Source organism: Pleurodeles waltl, chromosome 1_1 (assembly GCF_031143425.1).
Source record: "Pleurodeles waltl isolate 20211129_DDA chromosome 1_1, aPleWal1.hap1.20221129, whole genome shotgun sequence".
Classification (NCBI taxonomy): Eukaryota; Metazoa; Chordata; class Amphibia; order Caudata; family Salamandridae; genus Pleurodeles; species Pleurodeles waltl.
The window spans coordinates 748,653,059-748,677,284 of NC_090436.1; the positions used below are offsets into that span (position 1 = coordinate 748,653,059).

Genomic DNA, 24,226 nt, shown 5'->3' on the forward strand with positions numbered 1-24,226 from the left:
ATATGTGCCTAGGGCCTGTAGATTAAAAGCTACTAGTGGGCCTGCAGCACTGGTTGTGACACCCACTTAAGTAGCCCTTTAACTTGTCTCGGGCCTGCCATTGCAAGGCCTGTGGGTGCAGTTTCACTGTCACCTCGACTTGGCATTTAAAAGTACTTGCCAAGCCTAAACCTCCCCATTCTCCACATATAAGTCACCTTTAATGTGTGCCCTAGGTAACCCCTAGAGCAGGGTGTGGTGTGGGTGAAAGGCAGGACATGTACCTGTGTAGTTTACATGTCCTGGTAGTGTAAAACTCCTAAATTCGTTTTTGCACTACTGTGAGGCCTGCTCCCTTCATAGGCTTACATTGGGGCTGCCCTCCTACAGTATTGAAGTGGTAGCTGCTGATCTGAAAGGAGTAGGAAGGTCATATTTAGTATGGCCAGAATGGTAATACAAAATTCTGCTGACTGGTGAAGTTGGATTTAATATTACTATTCTAGAAATGCCACTTTTAGAAAGTGAGCATTTCTTTGCACTTAAATCTTTCTGTGCCTTACAATCCACATCTGGCTGGGCTTAGTTGACAGCTCCTTGTGCATTCACTCAGACACTTGCTGGAGAAGAAACCTGAACCAGAAACTACATCCTGCCAAGAAGAACTGCCTGGCTGCTCAAAGGACTCACCTGTCTGCTTTTCTACAAAGGACTGCTGCCTTGCTGTTGGCCTGCTGCCTTGCTGAACTGCCTGGCTGCTCAAAGGACTCACCTGTCTGCTTTTCTACGAAGGACTGCTGCCTTTCTGTTGGCCTGCTGCCTTGCTGAACTCTTGTCTGGCTGTAAAAGTGCTCTCCAAGGGCTTGGATAGAGCTTGCCTCCTGTTCCCTGAAGTCTCAGGACCAAAAAGACTTCTCTTTTTCACTTGGACGCTTCGTGCGCCGAACGTTTCGACGCACAGCTTGTTCCGCAGTGAGAAAAACGCTGCACACCGACACTGAACGACGCGACGCCTTCGGGACGACCGGAACTTCGACGCACGGCCTCGGTAGGACAACGCCGCCGACTTCCAGAGGAGAAATCGACGCAACGCCTGCCGTGAGAGCGAAACTTCGACGCACAGCCCCGCGGAACGACGCGCAGCCAGAAAACAAGCAGGAAAATCCACGCACAGACCCGGGACATCTGGTAATCCCCGCGATCCACAGAAAGAGACTGTCCGCGCGCTGGATAACGACGCACAACTTCCCCGCGTGAAAAATAACGACGCAAGTCCGTGTGTGCTGGGGAGAAATCGACGCACACACCATTTTTCCACGTATCTCTTCTTCTGTGGCCCTCTGAGGAGATTTTCCACTCCAAACCAGGCACTTTGTGCTTGAAAGAGACTTTGGGGGTGAATTCCGCCCCCATTATACCGCTCCGCGGTCAGAAGACCGCGGAGGGTATTATGAGTTTTTCCCTGGGCTGGCGGGCGGTCTCCAAAAGACCGCCCGCCAGCCCAGGGAAAAACTCCCTTCCCACGAGGATGCCGGCTCGTAATCGAGCCGGCGGAGTGGGAAGGTGCGACGGGTGCAGTGGCACCCGTCGCGTATTTCAGTGTCTGCAAGGCAGACACTGAAATACTTTGCGGGGCCCTCTTACGGGGGCCCCTGCCGTGCCCATGCCATTGGCATGGGCACGGCAGGGGCCCCCAGGGGCCCCGCGACCCCCCCTACCGCCATCCTGTTCATGGCGGCTTTCCCGCCATGAACAGGATGGCGGTAGGGGGGGTCAGAATCCTCATGGCGGCGGAGCGCGCTCCGCCGCCATGAAGGATTCCCCCGAGCAGCGGTAAGTCGGCGGGAGCCCGCCGACTTGCCGCTTCTGACCGCGGCTGAACCGCTGCGGTCAGAATGCTCGTGGGAGCACCGCCAGCCTGTTGGCGGTGCTCCCGTGGTCGGTGGCCCTGGCGGCCACCGGCCGCCAGGGTCAGAAGGACCCCCTTTGTTTGCTTTTTAAAGACTTAAGACACTTTATATCACTTTTCAGTGATATCTCTACAAATTCACATTGCAACTTTATTCGTTTTGACCTACAAATATCCTGATAAATATTATATATTTTTCTAAACACTGTGTGGTGTATTTTTGTGGTGCTATATGGTGGTATTGTATGATTTATTGCACAAATACTTTACACATTGCCTTCTAAATTAAGCCTGACTGCTCGTGCCAAGCTACCAGAGGGTGGGCACAGGCTAATTTTGGATTGTGTGTGACTTACCCTGACTAGAGTGAGGGTTCTTGCTTGGACAGAGGGTAACCTGACTGCCAACCAGAAACCCCATTTCTAACAGGTAGTAAATAAAAGTCCTCCAATATATGGAGGAGCTGAAAAGTTGGGCATTACAGGACTTTCCTCTGGTGGAATTCATTCTACCATATTTTTGATCAAGAACCAATTAGAAACAAATCTTTTTAAAGAAACTTTCAGGACGAAGTAGTGCTGACTACATGTTCAGTGCAGTTTGTCTGAAGTTCATACATAGCATCAGGCGGGAATCAGCAGTTTTATAATGGTTGCCTTTTATTTGAGTGCAAATGCATTTTACCGTTTCAGTGGCCCAGAAACAATCGGGCTGAAACGGTGAAATAACCACGACACTCATAAAAAAAGGGGTAAAAGGCCGCTTTAATAGAACAGGTCTGGCAAAAATACAACCTTGGCATAAAAGCCTCACAAAACTACCCAAACCTCACTAATACAAATTCATCACCTAACCCCTCCCCCTCCCTCTAAACTGACCCCACCGCAATACCCCTTGTCCCATCCCCACCTTGACCCGGCCAACCCATTAACCCATCTGTCCTGCAGTCACCTTCTCCATTTACCCTTGTCTGTGAAAACTCCCTGCCCTCTCATCTTTTCTGATGTACCCCTTCCCCCGGAAAGGCCTCAGAGAAGAGTTAACCCACCCTACCCATACCAGACCTGACTATCAGTGGCAAAAACAACACCCCCCCCCCCATAATTCAATATTCGCGTTACACCATAGCCAACACGAACAAAAACAAACCCCAATTAGACCGGCCATGTTAAAACTTGAAAAACATGCTAAACACTGACCCAGGGAAAAAGGAGACCAAAGGAACTGGGAATAACCAACAAACCCTCCCCCCCAAGGAAAACACCAAAAAGGAAGAAACAATTTCTCACAGGAGGGCAGGAGGGCACGAAGACAAAACGCCCACTGGGTGTGACAACGGCCAAAGAGGCCGCCCACACCCAGCCCCTATCTTTTATCCCCCTGCCCAAAGCACCGCCCTATCCGTGTCCCTAACCAATCCCATTTCTGGCTTGTGGATTATTCCACCACAGCCCGATAAGCCCGGGGGGAGACAGGGCTTTGCTCCCCCCAAGCCCCCATTGGGCTGAAACGGTGAAATAACCACGACACTCATTAAAAGGGGTAAAAGGCCGCTTTAATAGAACAGGTCTGGCAAAAATACAACCTTGGCATAAAAGCCTCACAAAACTACCCAAACCTCACTAATACAAATTCATCACCTAACCCCTCCCTCTAAACTGACCCCACCGCAATACCCCTTGTCCCATCCCCACCTTGACCCGACCAACCCATTAACCCATCTGTCCTGCAGTCACCTTCTCCAGTTACCCTTGTCTGTGAAAACTCCCTGCCCTCTCATCTTTTCTGATGTACCCCTTCCCCCCCGAAAGGCCACACAGGAAAACCCGAGCAGACGTTTTCCTGCCCCACCCAAAACCTCTCTACCTGTCCCATAAACGCTCCCCCATCAATTCAGCAATCAACAGCCGAAGCTCCAACAAATAATGCTCATTACCCAAAAACAATAAGTGCACACAATCTTGTCGAAATAATTCCACATCAGAAACCACAATATTTTCATGTGTAAGAACCGAAAAACCCTGAGACTTACAGAAACTCCTCATTTCCCTGTTAATTTTCCTACGCTGCTTCTCTATCCCTTTAAAGGAATTAGCACCCCTCCACACCCTTCTCGGCACCAAACTCGTCCAAACGATACGCGTCCCTGACCAATGTTCTTTAATCCTGCATAAATCTAGCTTCATGACCTTCAACAAACCAATACCTGACAATGCGACCAAGTCATTCTCCCCAAAGTGTAATACCAATAAATCTGGACAAACCCCTTGTTCCATCCTTTTAGCCAACACATAAAGTAACTCACCCCATCGCATACCACTCTTTCCCACCCAACTAATCTTTATCCTTGACCCATCAAGCCACAATTGCCTCCCAAAATGCCTCGATGAAGCTTATTTCTCCGCCCAGCGAACAAAGGAGTGTCCTACAATCCATACGGCGCACGCCTTGTCTGGGCCCCTGACGCAACCTTCAAGAAAAAATATGTTAAGTGACCCACTTTGCATTCACGTATACCAAAGCCCCTAAGAAAGAAAACAAAATAGTTCATAGCAAAAGGGGTAAAGGGTATAGTAAAGACCGATCAGAGCATGAAAAAGAGAAAATAGAACAAGCTAAAGAAACCCATAAAAAGAAATCCTACTGCTTAAAAGAGCGCACGTACCTCTGAAAACATCTCGATCTCCACCTACCCAATTTACTTAATCGCCTGGTCTGATTTCCCTTGTCTTCTCCCTTCAGTAGCCGCCCCAATCCTAAATGAATGCGTACCGTAGCTACTGGGATCCAAGCCCAACCTCCTGACAGACATCCTCAATACAGCTAATAACTGCGATGCAGACAAATGCGTCCCATCCCGATGAACAAATACAAACCTTGACACGTGCGGCAACAGCGCTGCAAAGGAAAACCAACATCGCACTGGACAATCCGTTGATTGTGTAGCCTTTATTATTACCTCCTGACCCCTCCCCAATTGGTCACCTTTGGAAAAGGGCACCCATATACAAATACCTTCAGCTCCAACTTGAACGTTTTCATGTGTAAGCCTGTCTCTCCCTTTCACACCCAACAGCTCAGAAACACGAAATGCCCCATGAAAAAGCCAAGACATACAGAGAGAAAACAAACATACCTCCCAATCCGAAAAACAAATGTCGCCCAAGTTCCCCAACAAGGCCCTCAAAATAGAAGACGTGATGGGGTGCCTTCGATCACACCTCACACCGCCTGACCGAGCCCAACCTGCTAAAATCCTCCTACATAACTCACCTTCCACAAGATCGTAACCCCAAAAATACTTACCATAAAAAGAAACCCCAGATAACTTACCCGAAATGGTGACCGCAGATAAACCAGCCTCAATCTGTTGCATAACAAAACGAACAGCATCGTCCTGTCTCCTAGAGATCACATCAAACCCACCCGATCTTCGCACCGCACCTGAGTTCAGAAACTCCAACCAAGCCTGAAAATAAGTCCTCCTCGTCGACGGAGCTATATACTGCTGAACTAGCTCCAACATCTTCAATCTCCTATCTCCCACAACTTCCCAGGTATGACCGTCTTCTGAAAGTCTGCTTCCGGCGCCAGACCACGGAATCTCTGCCACTGAAAACGAGATAGGGCATCAGCGATGTCATTATTAATGCCAGGCACATGTCGAGCCTTGAACAAAATATTGAACTTCAAACAATTCAGCAAGAAAATCCTCAAAAACGTATGTACCTTCTCATCTTTTGCCTTCTGAGAATTAACTAAATGAACCACTGTCTGATTGTCCACATTGAAAACCACATTCCTATTGGCCAAAAACTGACCCCAGATTCTCAAAGCAACCACTAAAGGAAAAAAAATCAAAAAATGCAATGATAAATTTAGCTCGCTTCCAACTCACAGGCCAAGCCTCTGCCGCCCAATGACCGTCCCAGAACAAGTCAAATCCATGAGCACCGGACGCATCCGAAAATATCTGAATGTGCCAAAACCAATCCTCGTCCTCCACCATCATCGTCACACCATTAAACTCCCTCAAGAACGTAATCCACATCCGTAAATCTTCCTTAACACATGCCCGAAGGCGAATATGGTGATGTGGCAAAAAGGCACCCTGCATCGCGAAACTGAGCCTTCGGCAAAACGCCCTGCCAACCCTTACCACCTTGCAAGCAAAATTCAAATGCCCCAGCAATGATTGAGCCTGACGTAACTCCAGCTTGGGTTTCCTCACTGCCTCATCCAACATAGAAATCAACTGCTGTACTTTATTCCTAGGCAACCTTACTTCCATTCTGTCAGAATCCAATTCAATACCCAAGAAATTGAGGCATGTTGAAGGCCCTTCAGTCTTGTCTCTTGCCAACGGAACCCCAAAAAGAGACATCAAACGCTCATATTCACTCAATGCTCTGCCACACTCCCCCGACTTGGCTCTACCAACAAAGAAAAAAATAATCCAAGTAATGAGTCACTAGTTCGTTTTTGGAATGGTGTTTTAAATTTCAGGGTGGTGGCAGATTAAACATCTCAAACAAAGAACAGGACACTGAACAACCCATAGGCAACATCCGATCAACATAAATTGCCTCCTCAAATTGCATTCCCAATAATGAAAAATTGCCCGGATGGACCGGCAACAGTCTGAAAGCTGACTCAACGTCTGATTTCGCCATTTCAGCACCTTTCCCACACTTCCGTACCAACGCAACAGCTTCATCAACCGATGCATAATGCACCATCGAATCTTCCGCTGCAATGAAATCATTAACTGAGGCACCCGCCGGCCATGACAAGTGATGGATCAGCCTAAACTCTCCAGCCTGTTTTTTAGGGACAACACCCAAAGGGGAAATAGTCAAATTCGGCAATGGCCATTCTAGAAAAGGCCCCACAATCCTGCCCAATTCCAGTTCTTTTTTAGCTTAGCCCTCACCACTTCAGGATGATCCCTTGCCGACTTCAAATTATTATCCCATCTCCTCAACCTCGGGCCTTGATAACACAACCTAAAACCTTCCGAAAAACCAATAAAAAGAACCTTGGCCTCCTCAGAACATGGATAAAACTGTAACCAATACGCAACCACATCAAATTTAATAGGCGTAGGGCCCTTTTCCTGCCACTTGCTGTATATGTCCTCTACCTCTGTCGCCACCTCTGGACGATGGCCCATGCCAAGACCACTGAAGCCCACCGAAGCATTGGTACGCTGGATGTCTCCCACCACAATTGGAGCAATCATGTCTTAACTTACATTGCTGTCTGTTACATAGACCGCTGTTAAAGGACCAGCACGCCCTATTAGCTTGAAATTGTCCTATATGCCCGAAACCCACCCCAACTTCGGTGGGACACTCCTGAAAGGGCTTATATTGAACCGGTAACCCATTCGCCGTATGCGTTCTGGGTGCATTCCTTGCAGTCCGTAACCACTGCATCCATAACTCGTTATCAATTTCACCCCACATTTTAGACGAGTCCATTGCCTTCCTTGCCCTGAATTCTTCGTCATACCTAAACCAACCAAAACCGCCGAATTCCATTTGAGCTCGCCGCACAACGTCCATATACTTTAACAAGGCAACACAAGAATCCTGATGTTTCTCACAATACACACTAGCGTAGATCAAAAAGTCTGACGTCCAATTCTCTATCGTAGTTGGGACTCTAGCCTTCTTAGCCAATTCCCATTCCTCTTCCTTTGACCCTTCTTTCGCCTGAACTTCCCTATGAAGCAATTTAAAAACATCAATGAACTCCCCTTTCCACATTTTCTCTTTCAAATTCAGAGTGAGATGCGCCCCCAAAGGCATCAACACTCCCATATAAGGTAGCTTCTTGGACTTGATCCCACCCACCACTTCATCACCACCCGTATTAGCGCCTGTAGCCGTCTTACCACCCTCACCCGAATCAGCCTTCTTAGCTGAAACATCACCAGTACCCCCACTTACCTCCGACTTACCATCCAACTCCATGACCAAACTCACCTGAATAGATGCATCCACCTTACCCACCCTTAACTCCCTGGACCCACCCAGAACATTCAAGGCCCTTGTCTGACGCAAGCCCCCAAAATTCTCCCGCAACTCATGCACTCTCAAAGACCCAACAAACCCATCCTCACCTCTAGGCAAATTGCCAGCCGACACATCCTGGAGGTGAGCCTTAGCATGGCCGCCCTGGACCACCCCAGGCCCGTCTCCTGCCATCACAACCCTCTTTCGTGACTTAGCTGGTTCTTCCAAATCCTCTTCATAATCAAGTAATTCTTCATCCATAGAAGCCCAACCAACACCAGCGCCCTGGCTAGTAGATGGCTGTGCATCGTCAGCTCCAGCTGTCTTCCCCGAAGTCGGGTAAACCGCTCCGGGTCTAACCCTCCCTTCAAGCCGGTGTTCTGAAGGTGCCCTGACCTTCACCGGCAGGCTCTGATCACCAACAATCCGCCCAGATCGCCGGTGACTCGCCTGCACCCCATGCCCGCTCGAAGCATGGGACATGTCCCACGCAGAGGTTCCCTCACCACTATCAGGCTGCCAAAAATCTAAACCCAACGTACGCCCTACCTAATGCACCAGAGCTACTCGCCTCACCACACACAGTACCTTTAAACACAGCCCCACTATTGTCCACTAACTCAATATGCTCACCTAACTGAAAAACAGCCTGGTTACCTACCTCCCAAGACTGCACCCTGTGCAGCATCGGACTGAACACCCTAGGAATCCACTGCATAAATCTGCCGCACCTCTGACCATGAAAACCCAACCTACCTCTTGAATCCTTAACTAAACCACCTTCTGTGCTCTCCTGCAGATCCTCATCCTCATCAGAAATAATAATGATCTCCTTAATCACCTGAGAACCAGGCGCCACCCCCTTAGCTGACGTGCCCACTTTACTTTTCCAAGAAGCCGACGTCAACCGAGAAAAAATACAAGGCGCCGCCATATTGGAGATGCCTCCTAAGGGCCTTTCCTCAGCGTCACTCAGTTTAGGCTCGACGCCTCTTTCTACAGGCGATCGAGCTTGCACAAGCGTGCTCAAACGCGCATGCGCGCCTCTTGCCCGGGCCCCCATGCGGCCGGCTCCCATCACCGCAGGCCTGAGGCCAATGCTTCTCCCGCCCGCCAAGACCCGCCTTAATAAAGATGAGCCCTGACGCCAGGGCAAACAAACCCCACGCCTCCCCGGCAACCCAGCCAGAGACTCCGGAGCTGAACTCGAGTCATCCAGAACCTCCACGAGTTCAGGTGAGCGTGACACTTTCCTCCCGGCAGCGCTCTTACTTTTACATTTCTTACAAGTTTTTAACGGCGAGGAACAAGCCGCTACAGCGGACGACACACCTTCGGCCGAAAGTCGTTTCGATCTCCTCCATCCCACCCACGCCTCCTCCAACACACCCTCTTTTATTAAATCTTCCCTCCCTTCACCCTGAAGGACTTTTAGCGCTTTAACAACCCTGCTCGGCTCCATAACAGATACTCTTTAAAACTATCCTCCAAATACCAAACTCCGCCCAAATAACACAAAACCACCTACACTTGCCTCTAACAACGCCTACCTACAACCTTGGCACGAAGACAAAACGCCCACTGGGTGTGACAACAGCCAAAGAGGCCGCCCACACCCAGCCCCTACTTTTTATCCCCCTGCCCAAAGCACTGCCCTATCCATGTCCCTAACCAATCCCATTTCTGGCTTGTGGATTATTCCACCACAGCCCGATAAGCGCGGGGGGAGACAGGGCTACCCCTTTGCTCCCCCTAAACCCCAAGTAGTCATATTTTGGGACTTAAACAGCTCTACCTGTGTTCTTTGTGTAACTTATGTACGGACCCTAGCCGGGAAGCAAGAGAGCGCAGAATACAAGGAGTTGGTGTGTAGTGCAGAAGGTCGAGAGCAGAGCTTGGATAAAACTTCAAGGTGGGGGGGTTACACTTGGCAGAGTTCAGTAATTGAAGTGGAAAAATTGTATTGATATTCGAAATCTTTCCCAAATAAAACATTCTTTCCAGAGTTTATGTATTAGTGACGTTATCATTGATAAGACTCTAGTATACCGACATCAATGACATATGTTGCCACTGACTGATCTCTGTCCTTTATTTTGACATGCTTTATTTAACTGCTTTTCACACACTGCTGCATCTATGTCATTCACTCTGAAGTTCCCTCAAAGTAACCCATTTATTTAATTAACTGTTTTATAGAGCACTCTTTTCACCAGAACGACACTTTGGTGATTTACAGAGAATGCTGAGAGATGCAGAAATCTCTTTACCAGGCGGTATGAGGGGAAACAAGCGCAAAACGGCAAAGTAATGCAAGTGGGGTGTGGAGAGGGAAAGGGAAGGTAAGAGGAGAAATTGGGGGGCGGAGGACCGGAAGAAGAAGGTATAGGAAGAAAGTGAAACATACTGTTAAATTCCATAAACATAAGAAGGCCCTGTATGTAGTTTTAGATCTGTGAATTAATCACATTTCCTGGGTCAGATTCGGGATCAGAAATATTTTACATAACAGAGAGTGCGGGTGGTCTGCGCCAGAGGTACTTGGGGGCGTCATGGGGCTTGCAACTTTAAGGCAGAATCGAAATAGATGAATCTTTAATCTTTTTTCTGAAAGGCTGCACGTTCTGCGGTGCTCTCAAGTGAACAGTTAAAGAGCTCAAGCGGAACCCGAGAAGGACAGCTTCATCGTGAAGGATGATCTTACCTCTCATCTCTGTAATGCGCTATGCGACACTACGGAGCGTAAAGACTGCACTATACAAATACACAAAAAATTAAAATTAAAATACAGGCATAGCAGCAATGGGTGCGGCAGAGCTATAGTGGGAAAGGAGGGGAGCGTGGCTAGGTTTGGGAGTGGGATATCTTTAGTAATAGTCCGTGACGACTGCCTGAATCCGCCCCACCTCCCCCACACCCTGCAACAGTAAAATGTGATGCTGCGGTTTGTTTACTTCATTAGTGCCTGCTCTGGTGCCGTTCCACCGAGCTGCGTCAGGTGCCGAAGGAAACACAAGGGGTTCCCGCGAGACTTCAGTCACGCCATTTGTTAGACAATAAAAACGTGTTCACCTTTATGATTCATATTGAAATCTTCGCTCGCCTTTTTAAAATGTGGTCGTTTTTTCCAAATGTCTGTCATAATGTAGGATGTACTGTATCCTTTGGACAAACTGACATTCATCACTCCAGGCTGTAACATTTAATACTGACCAATTTAACAGCTCTAGGCTGTTGCTAACAATAAAATAGCCATAAACAGGGATCCGAAACGTTTAATTTACGTGTTCAACTGGTTCTGTATTCCTGGTTCTGCCACGATTAGTTACAGTCTAAACTCATCAGGGCAGACGTCAATATAAAATCTAAAGGCGCCTGAAACATCTGACAAGTTTTGGCCAAAGATGATGATAATGTTGCCACAATGTGTGAGGATCACTTACAATGAAGTGTAGAACTCTGGAGCTCAATGAAGTGGTGGACACAGGTTTTTGAGTGGGCAGGGAGCTGGGCCTTATACCTCTGGGAAAACGCCATCAATGTGTGAAGTTGCACATACATACTTGCACTACAAAAGGATACCCTCTCTGCAAAGAAATTTTACAAAACACAGAGGAACGAATACACTTTTAAGCATTTTTTTCTTCATAATACCAAACATGGGTTCAAGTTCAAGATTAAGATAAACTGGAGCACAACAACTGTAAATAGCCTTCTGTTTATTAACATAGTTATTTTAAATATACAAGAACATTATTAGCATAAATAGTAAAGCACCTAAATTCATTAGGAAATATCTGCTATGCATACAAACTGTTTAATAAATTCAAATGCATAGACAAATCTAATAAATCATGTTTTACTGAGTCGTGGTAATTTGACATCAAGAACTTTTATATTTTTCAGCATAGAAGCAACAGGGTTCCTAGCAAAAAAGCATTTAATCTATTTAATATAAAGGCTCCACTGTGTCCTTGAGAGCAGTCCCTAGCTCTCGGAATGACAAGCTTTTCAATCTCCACTTTGACCCTTCATAGAATGAATCCTTGTAGACAATCACTCCCTTTTTATGTCCCTCAGCCCGAAGGTAGCATTGACCTTTTTAGGTGTAGCGCACAAGAGCTTTGACCTGCTATAAGTATTGTGAGCTTTTAAACACGCCCACCGCACGCCCATCACTTTCACTCGTTCGTGGGCTTCCCTTTCAAAAATCCTTTATCATCATTGGTAAATGCTCTACGTTTGTCCCTCCTTGGGGAGGTTTTGTTACCGCCTTGCAGAGTGCCCCTGTTAGAGGGATAATTACATGATTGCCAGTAGGTTTGACAGCGATTGAGCTTCTTTTTCTTTTTGTGTCTCTCCTTTGAGCTCATGCTCATGGCGGCCGTGGCACTTTGAATCAGCTGGCTTATGTCAACTGTTTTACTTTTCATTTTCAATTTAAGTAGCAAGAAAAGCGCATTAGGAATTGACAACGCTAATAGCTCTAACTAGAGCAAATGTGAGACCTATTGCATTGCAAATGCTTGTTTATTATTCTTGACAAAGCATTATATATTTTTGAAAAGCTTAAAATTGTATTTCTGTCTGTCATGGACTTTTTCCCATATATGATTAGAAAAGGTCTTTAAAAGGTTCATATTATTCTAGATAATGCTGATGATTCTGTTTGTTGTTTAGGCTGAGGCAAATACCTCCCCTTGCAGCATTCATAGAGATCTAGGAAATTAAATCAGCACTGAATGGGGCTTTTCTACAACACAACAATATACTCCCAGATTTCCCAACCTGGTGTAAAGTAGCTCTCATAATTCTTATTTATTGGCTCAACCAGGAATGAAATCTGCTTCAGCTCCGTAGGTCCACAGGATCCATATGAACGCACTTACAGGTGCCCTCTTGTATGCTGTTACACAACTACCAAGGTGATCATACTTTGAGGACTGCAAAAACATCTATCAGAAGGAACCCTAAATAAATATGGATGGCTCAATGAAGATACTCAGGACAAAAGATATAGTCAGACGATATTGTAGGATTGCTTGTACACATATACTGCTTTCCTGAGCTATTCAGGAATTTTCTGGGAAAAACGTTTCAGATGTCCAGAAATTTCCCAAACACCCTATTGTGGGTAACGACAACCAACTGAAATATTACCAGTGAGACTGAAAAACAGAGACCACCTTCAATGACTGTTTCCCTTAAAGGAGTGGCCAAAGGAAAAGGCTGAGCCATTCCTTTATCTTTTTACATATGACTACACTGTTCTCGCTGTAGATAACGTTTGTGTTCTCAAGGACTTTTTACCTATTTGTTGATCTGTGGATTCTTCAGCCAATTGCAAACTTATTCTATTAAACTTTGTACGACCTGACAATTTATGTTCATCACATCTAGAAGATAATGTCCCACGAGCCAGTAAGACACACCTGTTCTACACAACTTCAGAACTTCAATAAATGAATCATGATTGGTCGATCCAGCCAAAATACAGACACTAATTACAAATGAAGACCTAAGACATACCCTTGAGAAAAATTTCCCTACTCCCAAGGATTCTGTTTGGTACTCAACTTCAAAGTGTTTAATATTGTCATGCTTTTTTCCAACACTTCTAAAGAGGGACACTTCTCACTCAAACCCACCTTTCTGCAACCAATTAGAGGATAATTGTAGGAAAATGGGTTATTGGTAAGGGCAGGTAAGTACCTACACTTAGCAATAGGCCACTACCCTCCACTTAGGTCCAGTTAGGTCTCAGTAAATTAAATCCAGCTCAACCCTTGGTAGCTTGGCAACGAGCAACACGGCTTAACTTAGGAGACAGAGTGTAAAGCATTTAAATATCACAAAACAGTAATTAAATAAAACACAGGAAACAGTTTAAAAATCCAATGTTTTCTGAGAGGTGAATGTTTACAGTCAAGTGCATGGCAAAGAAAAATATGCCGCTGTCAGTGACTCTTAGGTTAATGTTTTGATTATAATAAAGATCCCCCCAGTAATCATCTGAACATGAACTTAACAAAGATCTATATTTAGAAGTCATATTCGGAAATGCTGCACCTGGATAGCTCCCTAAATAAATTAAGAAAGAGCTTTCACGACCTTCTTCACCAGCTCACCATGATATACAGAACAATAGCCCAATCATCATCATAAAAGGCCACAACACAACAAATGTAATATACTAGGCCACTGAATACTCCTTCAATTTCCAATCACACATTTAGGAGTTTGAATGATTCAGGTATGGGTGCTTTAACTGAACCTTTCCTGAAGAATATATGCATATTTTTAAACTCATGTAAAGTGGAAACATATGGTCATTATGCCTTGTTCGAGTACTTCTAGTTTTAACTTTTTGGAGAAGCAGCCTACCTTTAGCTTAGTACTAACTTACTTTGAGCCTCCAACTGACCACGGACATTTTCTTTCCACTTATTCTCTTATCTAATTTTGCATATTGCCATAATTAGCTTCACCATTCGCATTGGTTTTAGTATTAGTGATGTTTTTTCAACCATTTTAAGATGGCAGCCGTTTGTCTTTAATTTTCAATCCTATTTCATTCAATTCATATTTTTTCTTTGGCAGTAAAACTAGTTGCATTGTTTTTTATTTTTAGGAAACTGTACAACCTCTTGATCTAGAAATATATATGCACCGTTCTTCCTGGGCCGAGTATTGGATTATTAACACAATTATCTGCACTGTCTGTTATTAGGCACTGTTTCCCAGACACAGGGGTAATCAAAACCAAAGTAGGAGTCGGGATCGTTTTTCCAACTCCTACTTCCAAGATGGCTGCTAGTAGGCCGCTTTCCCACACTATGACCTCCTGGCAATAAAAACTGTAGTAGGACTTGTTGAATAAAAATGGCGTCATACCTGAACGCCTGGCCTAGGAAACCATGATACAGTAACGTGGGACTCATTCCGGATACCCCGAGTCCAGTAAGTGCTCTTCGAAGCCTGTTTTTCTTTTCCTAGATATCGCAGGTATTTTAAGTTACCTCCTTAGTCTATTACACACAGGACTTCTCTGTTTCACCTTACTTAACAAATATATTTACACTTATTTGGCATTGCTGCAATAACTCCTAATGACATTATCTTCAGTTTTACTACTATAATTTGTCAATCAGGATCGGATTTTCCTTTTTCTTTCTTTTTTTCTTCTTGCTTACTTCACTTACTAGCCATCAGCCATGACGTTGTTTTTCAACATGGTGCTGAATGTATTTATTATTTCTAATCTATAACTTTCATGTTGTATATCTGGTTTTCGGTTGTATTGTAATACTAAATTTGCATACAATTTACATCATGTTTATATTTATATGTTATACAGTGAATGTAACCTTAGCGACATTATTTATCTTTTGAATTGACCTTATTTTGATACAGATGAACATGTTAATTGACTGTACACGGATGATGAGACTCTGAACGAATTGTTCTTAAGAATATTGGGAAAGGTACTTCATAAGTTTTGTGACAATGTGACCATGAACGATTATTGCATGGGCAACTTACTGTTTGGACACTTTCAGGTGTTATTTGGGTTTTTGATATACAATGTGAATATTACTATCCTTGGAGGATAATATGGTGAATTTCGCGATCTACATATTATCCTCTTCACTAACTCTCTCCGGGCTCGTTTCGAGTTTTTTTCTTTACCCACTAACAATTCATCTCCATACTCTGTTGTCCTTACCATAAACAATATCGTCAGTTACCTGATTAGCTTTCTTTACTATTGTTTTCATAAAAGGATCTCTTATGCGATAGTTCTTTGGAAAGTGGACTTTTCCCACTACTTTTCCCGAACTTTTACACTTGGGTGCTTCGTCACTGTTTTTTGTTCTGCTTTTTGATATGAAGAATAGTTGGTTTCAACATGCTTTTCTATTCTCCACAATCTTGAGAAAGCCCCAGGTACAATTACCACTAGGGGGCAAAACACGTGTCAGCGTTTGCTTCTTTGGCGCTTGTTCATCTCTCTTGAATTTCATATGAATTCTCATTCTTCTTAAGTTCAAAATAATCTTCCACAGGATGTTACGAAAAGATTGGATGCATTATTCCAGATATGAACTGTGAAAAGCAAGTGATGATTCATATAGGTTCACCTACATTTCGATTTCACTATGGGTGTGATTTAGACTTGAGTGATAATGAAAAATCCTCCAGTTTCTAAAGGAAGTGAAAAATCCCTGGTGGATTCTCCCATATAACTATCACTACTTCCACAAATCAAAGGATATTTATAACTTGCAACTCTAAATCAGGCCTGATGTACCTTTTCTTAGAGCTTGAAAAGTAATCCCTCTTCCGATATTCGTGCACGTGAGGGAGGGGTCGTAGGAGCTTGCAGTTGAGAAAACCTAGGGGTTGTTCTGCATTGGCAAGAATTTTTCAGAAGGTAAAATGTCACTGGGGCAGTGCATTCTTTAACCTGAAATCACTTGACTGCTGGGTTTCTTAAACAGCAATGGATTACCAATTAAGCTGCTCTCATGAAAGTTTCCAATTTCTCAAGCCAACTGTTTGAGAAGGGTTTTATTTCACAATCTATTAGTGTCTGCATTTCAAAAATGTGGGTAGATCCATACATCAAAATTATCCAGTAGGTTTACAATAAAGATCCAGCACTTAAGGTCTTCTGGATTACACATTTCTAAATGCTTTGCTGTCCTTTCACAGTATTATGTGATTATGTGATCATCAAGCATAAGAATGGAAAATATCTCTGAAATCTTAGAATGTGTCAGCTTCCAGACAGTTAAGAGCCAAGAACGAATTTTCTTCTAAACAATTACACATATGGTTTAAGGAACACACTCTGGGGGTCATTCTGACCCTGGCGGCCGGTGACCGCCAGGGTCACCGACCACGGGAGCACCGCCAACAGGCTGGCGGTGCTCCCGAGGGCATTCTGACCGCGGCGGTTCAGCCGCGGCCAGAAAGGGTAAACCGGCGGTCTCCCGCCGGTTTACCACTGCCCTTGTGAATCCTCCATGGCTGCGGAGCGGGGTCTCCCGCCAGGAACAGGATGGCGGTAGGGGGTGCCGGGGGGGCCCTGGGGGCCCCTGCAGTGCCCATGCCCATGGCATGGGCACTGCAGGGGCCCCTGTAAGAGGGCCCGCAAAGTATTTCAGTGTCTGCTAAGCAGACACTGAAATACGCGACGGGTGCAACTGCACCCGTCGCACCCCTGCAACTACGCCGGCTCAATTCTGAGCCGGCGTCCTCGTTGCAGGGGCATTTCCTCTGGGCCGGCGGGCGCTCTTTTGGAGAGCGCCCGCCGGCCCAGAGGAAATGTCTGAATGGTCGCCGCGGTCTTTTGACCGCGGTGCGGTCATTCAGCGGCGGTACCTTGGCGGACGGCCTCCGCCGTCCGCCAAGGTCAAAATGACCCCCTCTGTGTTCTGTTTATTAATTGTAATAATCAGGGTCACTAGAATCAGCAATTGTGCAGCCTCAGCACTTTTCACATAACTATAGATTTGCCACATTTTCTAAAGAATGTATCATCGGCTACATAATCTGCCAATTCTAACCAAAAAATGGTTCTAGCTCAAATGGTTCAAAAGTTACTAAAACAAATATGGCCCCACGCAATGGTTGACTGGTCACCTTTATGCTGCGTATTGCTAAATTTGGATGTTAAACTGGTACTAATGAGGCACAACCAATGCACACACAATGTTAACAAGTGTAAAAATGACAAAGTAATGAAGTAATACTATCACAAAAAGTGTTGCATTACGCTGCATAATTTGCCTTTGTTGCCACGTAAGTTACTCAAGCCTGCCACATAATTTGGCCCTCCCCTGCCACATAATTCCTGTGACCCTGATTATAACACTACAGAAAAGATGAGTGTCCTCTGCAATTTGATCCTATGCCTTTGTCTACATGTTGATTAGTGTCCAGTTTCCCTGTTGAGATGGATTCCATTTGTGATGTAGAAATCAATCTGTATCATAGTTACTATTGCCCTAATTCAATAAAATACACCATCTTGGATAATGCACTTAGAGCAACAGAGGGTACAAGGGAGCTATGAAAATATCTAATTACTCAAAAGAATTCGTTATATAATTTCTCTATAAAATTTCAACATGTGTTATCATATATAAATTCCTTCTTATCTATATTTTATTGCTTAGCATTTAAACATGCATGCACTGACGATAATAAGGAGCAATTAAAATTGTGAACTTACAACATCCAACTCTGTCACCCAGTCTACTTATACTTGGCTCTGTTTTTGACTCCCAGAGGTCTAGTGTCTTATTTGCATATATTGTTGATCACCACTTTCCTAGTTTATTGTAAATGAAATCAGTGACTTACATTTGTATGACTGTGAACATTTTCAATTGTTCATGTAGATCTATATGCTGTTTTACACTATAACATAAGCAAAATGTTTGCTCGTAGTGGTTCTACTGTGGATGAGGAAAACAGAGGACCATGGAAGCCAAAAAGAATATGGTAGAAGAGCAGAATATTTGAACAGAAATATTATGTCTGTGAGCAATTGCTTTTTATGTTTGAGAATAGATATTTGTTTGCCTATGCAAAATGTTGCTTGTTGCAACACTGCGAAGTAATCCATATTGTTTTCTTTCGTGTTTCTATCATTCATAAAATTCAGATTTTTGGAAAAATTACATAAACACATTACAGAGTTATGATAAATATTGCACAGCCTATGAGGAGCTACTGCTACCGCACTGACAACCCTAGGTCTTGCATACTGTAAGGGCATATTAGTTTAAGTAATGCAACATACATTTCATTGCACAGGGTGGATGTGTTGGGTGGCCTTTACAGCTAGAAGGCTACATCAAATACAATAATCATAGTTGTCAGAACATAAGAAAGTACTCTTTGCAATATATAAAATATGTTTGGGTTAGGTTGAGTGTCTTTGCTGTTAATATGTAATAATTTTATAGAAAGACGTTAAGTATATAGACCAAGCTAACTTTATATGGTATAGATACACACTTCACTTTTAAATTAAACAGTTCATGTATTAAATTCACAAATGTTATTGTATATTGATTACCATGAATGGTTTCATTCCTGTTCATCTTCCTGTTTGAGATTTCTAACAAGTTTTACTTTTCAAAGTGAATATTCTCTTTATTCTCACAATGATTATTCAGACATATGCACTTTAGACAAATGATTCATACCCACTCCAGAGTACCTTTGTGTCTGAAAAGGTTAAGGGCAAAATGTGCTTTACATGAGTTCATATTACCTTTATAATGAAAGACAAGGTAAAGAGTGTTTCTGCAATAAATGTGTCACAAACATTTAAACAATGTCAAATTACCACATTCATATATTTTCTTGTAGCAGAACCAAATGGCCCTGGAAGATCAAGGAAGGACAAGAGGAAGAGTTACAAAGCTAGGTGGATTGAAGGGTGGTTAATATTCCAAGAAACATGTCCAGAATAGAGAAATAGAACTAGAAAGTTTTTTGCAAGAGTGAAGGCCGAGATAGATCACAACTCTATCAGAAGAAAGCTTCAGACATGAGTTACCTGAACAGTAAAAGCTTTCCTTCATTAAGAAGGAAATGTGGTATAGAGGTGTGTGGTGATAACAAACGAAATGGTGTAAAGGCCATTTTAAATTAGACCCTGTTTACTATTGGTAGTCAGTACAAGACCAGGCAGAGAGCTGAGAGGTAATCAAACTTGATATATCGTCATCTTCAATTTATGAAAATTTGAATTATTCCTCAGCAATAATGTGAAGTTTACATTCTTGCTTGTCTGAGCGTCCTCAAGGAGATGCTGCTCTACTGGCCTCCTCCTGCTATTGGAACCAGTTGCTGATCCAGAAGCAACCAGTTACCAAATCACACAAAAAAACTGAATACAATTAGCTACATGTTGAGGTGTATGGAAGACTCCATAGTGGTTTCATCTGAGCACATCTGAGTCACTGGATGTTCTTTGGGAATGGCACATACTTCCTGGGTAATGTAAACTCCGTGACAGAAACTAAACCACTAGTATAATTTCACTTTCCTGTTACTGTAGGCCAGAATATGATTTGCAGATGATTCTTGGAGTAAAACACTCAGTTAATCTGACAAATTCTAACTCAAGTGAGCTGTTTTTAAATCCAAGGTTTCAGTTGAATTGTTCTGACTTTCAATATCTGACATTTATTATTTTTATAGAAAAAATGGAAACGTAAAATGGTCTTAGAAGGGCATAAATGTTCTCTTAGAAGTGCTTTGCACAATACATTATTTCTGTAAGATTGGGTAAAGAAATGAATGCATACTAATTACTATGACATGCAAAGACCCAATTATGTTGTTAATACAGAAAGCTAGAATTGCTAATTTGTAATAAGTATTCTCGGGGTGGGGGTGGTGTAAGCCCTATTAGGACAGATCATTTCTAAATATGGTATTTTATGGGATTACATGGAATTGGACTCTCAAATCAGTTATGCATCAATGCACCTACTGGGTTCCTTTCCCACATGCTTTTAAATGGCAAATTCTCTTGCAAAAAACATGACATGCAATATTCATATTTCATGTTATGCCTCACCTTTTTTGCAACAGATGGAATTGTTAGCATAGCTGGAAATGTGTCTGTTCCATCCACCACTCTCCTAACTCTATATTTGTTGGCCCATTAACTAAGATATATTGATCAGAGTTAATCCTGATTTGGTCAATAATAAGTTTCTGACAAATTGAGATTACAAGTTATGCAGGAACACCATACCAAAAACCCTAGTGAATGAATCATCCAACATAGGCAGAAAATTAAAGAAAAACATGCAGGAATTAGTGCTAAAGCACTGCTCAATGAATCAAATCTCTATTCCTAAGGGCAATACTTACAATTGTGCAGAAATACTATACTCAGAAATTAAAGAACACAAAGCTATTGATATATTCGGGTCAGGTAAAACAAAGATTTTTGTTTTGTTAACCATTGTGGTTTCCTATACATTAGTTTTCTAACCTGAGCAAAGTGTCATTTAGTGTTAAAGATTTTTAGGTCCAATGGTGAAACAGTTTGTGAATTATAAGGACACTGCATTAAAGTCTTTCCCAGGAGAGAGGTATGTTGTTTGCTTTTAGGTCTGTAGGTATTGCTTTTTTTTTAATAAGATGTAGCATTTTATGCACCTGAAAGCTTTTTCGGATGGGCTTGGTGGGTTCACCATAAAAACAGATGCTGTCCAGTGCATACTTGGTGCATATGTTTTTAGATAGTCACATTTACCTATATGGCTAGCTTTGAAAGTATTTACTCTCTGTTTTGCCTCTTCTGGTTTTGTTTATTTGCTGGTGAAGTTCTGGAACACATCTGCCACTTCCAGCCAGGTACGGAAGCAAGCCAACCCACGATCACGGATCTGCTTCCTTCCCTTGTCAGTAATCACCTCCCCGCTTTGCTTCACTATCACCAGCTTTGGGATAGCTGTGATGTTGTACTTTTTCTTCAAATCACTGAGAGGCAAGAAGAAAAAACAACGTCTATTGAATGTCAGATAATGAGGTCCAGTACACAATATCAGCAAGAATGAGCATACCACTTTTCAAATTAAAGAAATTATTTTGAAAGCACCTGCTTCTTAGGGAAGCAAAGATTGCACTATTATTGATTACGACCGTCACCATGATGGAATTTTCAACAGACACAACAAGTTGCAATTCAATATCCTTACCCGCATAGTGCCACCTTTGCATTGGCCACCTTTAAAATGCCTTAAGTAGGGATGTTTTGTTTATAAGTATGTTCTAAATCTTCACAAATATCCTTGAATTCTAGACCACACATCAGCAAAACTGTTGCTGCATGCTCTTTTTTACCTTTTACTTCTTCAAAGAAAATACCCTCTCTCACTCCACCCCACAGTCTAGGGGTTCCCTTTCTCAAGACTAGATGGCAGTGACATTGGACTTTAATCATTTGTCTCTCCCAGTAAAAATGTACTTCATTTTGCAGCCCATGTGATTTCTGGCACCTGCAGATTTTAGCGTATCTCCTTCCCTTTTTTGACTTGCTTGGCTACCACTGCACAATATGATTCTCTTTAAAATTTCTAGTATGATTTAAAGGCGCTTGTCAGAGAAGAAATGTTTGGCTACCAAGTTGAATGCCTCCAGCAGATCCAAAGAGATCAGGAGCATGGCCCAACTGAGCTTTGACATACCAAACCCTCTGCCCATGCTCTGCCCATGCCCTGCTCTCTGTCACCTCCATTTGCATATGGAACTCACACCTTCCACTGGACCATGCCCTAAGTCACTACTACCTAAAGAGCTGAAACAGCCACTTATGATGTATGCTTATTTAGTGTTACTCTTACATATTTATAAACCAATTAATGTATCATATAGTGCATAAGGCCTTCTCTGTTCTTCTTTAAAGGCTATTGTAGGAAGATCAATTTTGGACATTTGAAATCTAACAACCTTAATTATCACTGTATGAGAAAGCCCCCCCCCCCGGGATGGGGTTTTAAGGACCAAAAATCAGACTGCCTTATCCCTAGCATCTACTGACTGGATCTTGCTCAGAAGATCGGACTGCCACTATACCGCTGACTACACTCAGGCCACCGAAGATGTGACTTCTGAAATCACAACCAACTCTGAATTAATTTACTTTTTGGAAAGACAGGTCTGAGAGGATCAATGATGTTTGACACTAAAGGGACATTCACCCTAATCCCACTCATTCATTGAAACTGTAAAGGCAGACTAAATGCATTTTTTGAAAAGTTCCTGGGTTCATGAGGGACCCAGGAAGTGTTTAGATCTCAACAAACCTGTGCATGGGCAGCAAAAGAGAGCTATCTCACTCCTGTGTATGAACTATGAAGATAGGCTGCCTGGAGACCTCAAAGGGGTTTGTCTCACATTGATGTCTAACAGTCTGTGTACTTAAATAGTCTGAAAACAAGGAGAGAACTTCATGAGCACTTAAACCCCTTTTGGATTTCCATGGAAAATACTCCTCCTATTGACCGTTATTCATGTGCAGAAAAAGATGTATGATGACCGTGCTACAAGTGGTTATCTCACCTCTTTGGCTGGTGCACATATGTTGAAGACCAAAATAACTCTTCTGCCACTGTGCCTGCAAATCTGTGCTTGTCACACCACATGCTACAACAGAGGTCACTAAATAGTGACTCACTGAGAAGGGACTCCTTGGGGCGGTAAGATTTCTCCATGCAGAGCAGAGACCCTGAAATAAGGTAAGAGAAAGAGTTTTCCAACTCACTAGTTGCCACTTTCTCTTACCTTGCTTCATGTAAGCAAACACACACATCTGCAACCTACTGAACCAGAAATATTGTTTTTCTGCCCCCCCTGACAATAGCAAAGGACCCGACTACATCTAACTATTTCATATCTTGGGGTATGGCCATCTACTAGAATGATGTTCCCAAAATACATGATGTTTTTACGTCCAATAATTTCAAATTGCTACTGAAGTACCAAGACTGGCTCAGCAGTATTCAGCAGATATTCCTGGATGGTAACAACTGCAACATTTCGAATCTAAATTGCTGAGTCTCAGACACTTACTGGAAGAACTCTCCAGTTTTGACCTCAACTCTAGCTTCCTAAAATTGTCTGGACTACTCTGGCTCATCCTCACTGTGCCTTGTTTTCTATGATGGGACCATGTTGCTCTTTGCACCCCTCACAACTTTACAATGACTCAGTCAGCCGCCCAAACTGTACAACATACCATAGAACAACATCATGTTTCAGGGACACTGTATGTTTTCATAAGGGACCCAAAAGAGATCAAGAACCTGGAAAGAAAGTGCAGTACTAGGGAGGGAACTTTGGCTCTCCACAGGTAGAAGCAATATATCTTGCTTGTTTGTTTCACACAAGCTTTCTTCATAAGTTGTGTAATACAAGCGTTGTTGTGGAGATGTGCTCCACAGAGGTGTAATTGCAATTGTATTTATATACCGCTTACTAACCTAGATGAGGCGTCAAAGTGTTTTTTAGCAAGTAGCACACTACTCCGGAACCCAGAAGGGATAGTGGGTACTCTGCTAGGAGATGATTCATTGCTCACCAGTGAGTTAATTGCTCGGAGTGAGGCACACCCTTTTTTGTTTCACTAATAACTTTGAGGTTGAAAGACATATATATACATATTCACTGAAAAAAACAAAGGTTACATGTACGTTATAGTTAGGTTGACGTTTTACTAATACAAAACCATAGAAATTCAGCAGTTATAGTTACACTTATGTTAAGAAACTATAAATCT

General features: G+C 43.3%; 1 protein-coding gene across 3 annotated transcripts in view; it reads right to left on the reverse strand.

The window, feature by feature from the left end:
- NXNL2 (nucleoredoxin like 2) overlaps positions 1-24,226 on the reverse strand; it is an 849,641-nt gene that overhangs the window by 735,772 nt on the left and 89,643 nt on the right. For 2 of the 3 annotated variants that reach the window (XR_011202172.1, XR_011202173.1), the window contains exon 3: positions 21,203-21,429. Coding sequence is in view for 1 of the 3 variants with exons in the window: in XM_069227572.1 (XP_069083673.1) it covers positions 21,258-21,429 (172 nt within the window). In the remaining 2 variants the exon portion in view is untranslated. Of the gene's footprint in view, positions 1-18,899; positions 21,430-24,226 lie in introns of those variants that run through there. The other variant, XM_069227572.1, reaches the window with a different exon arrangement.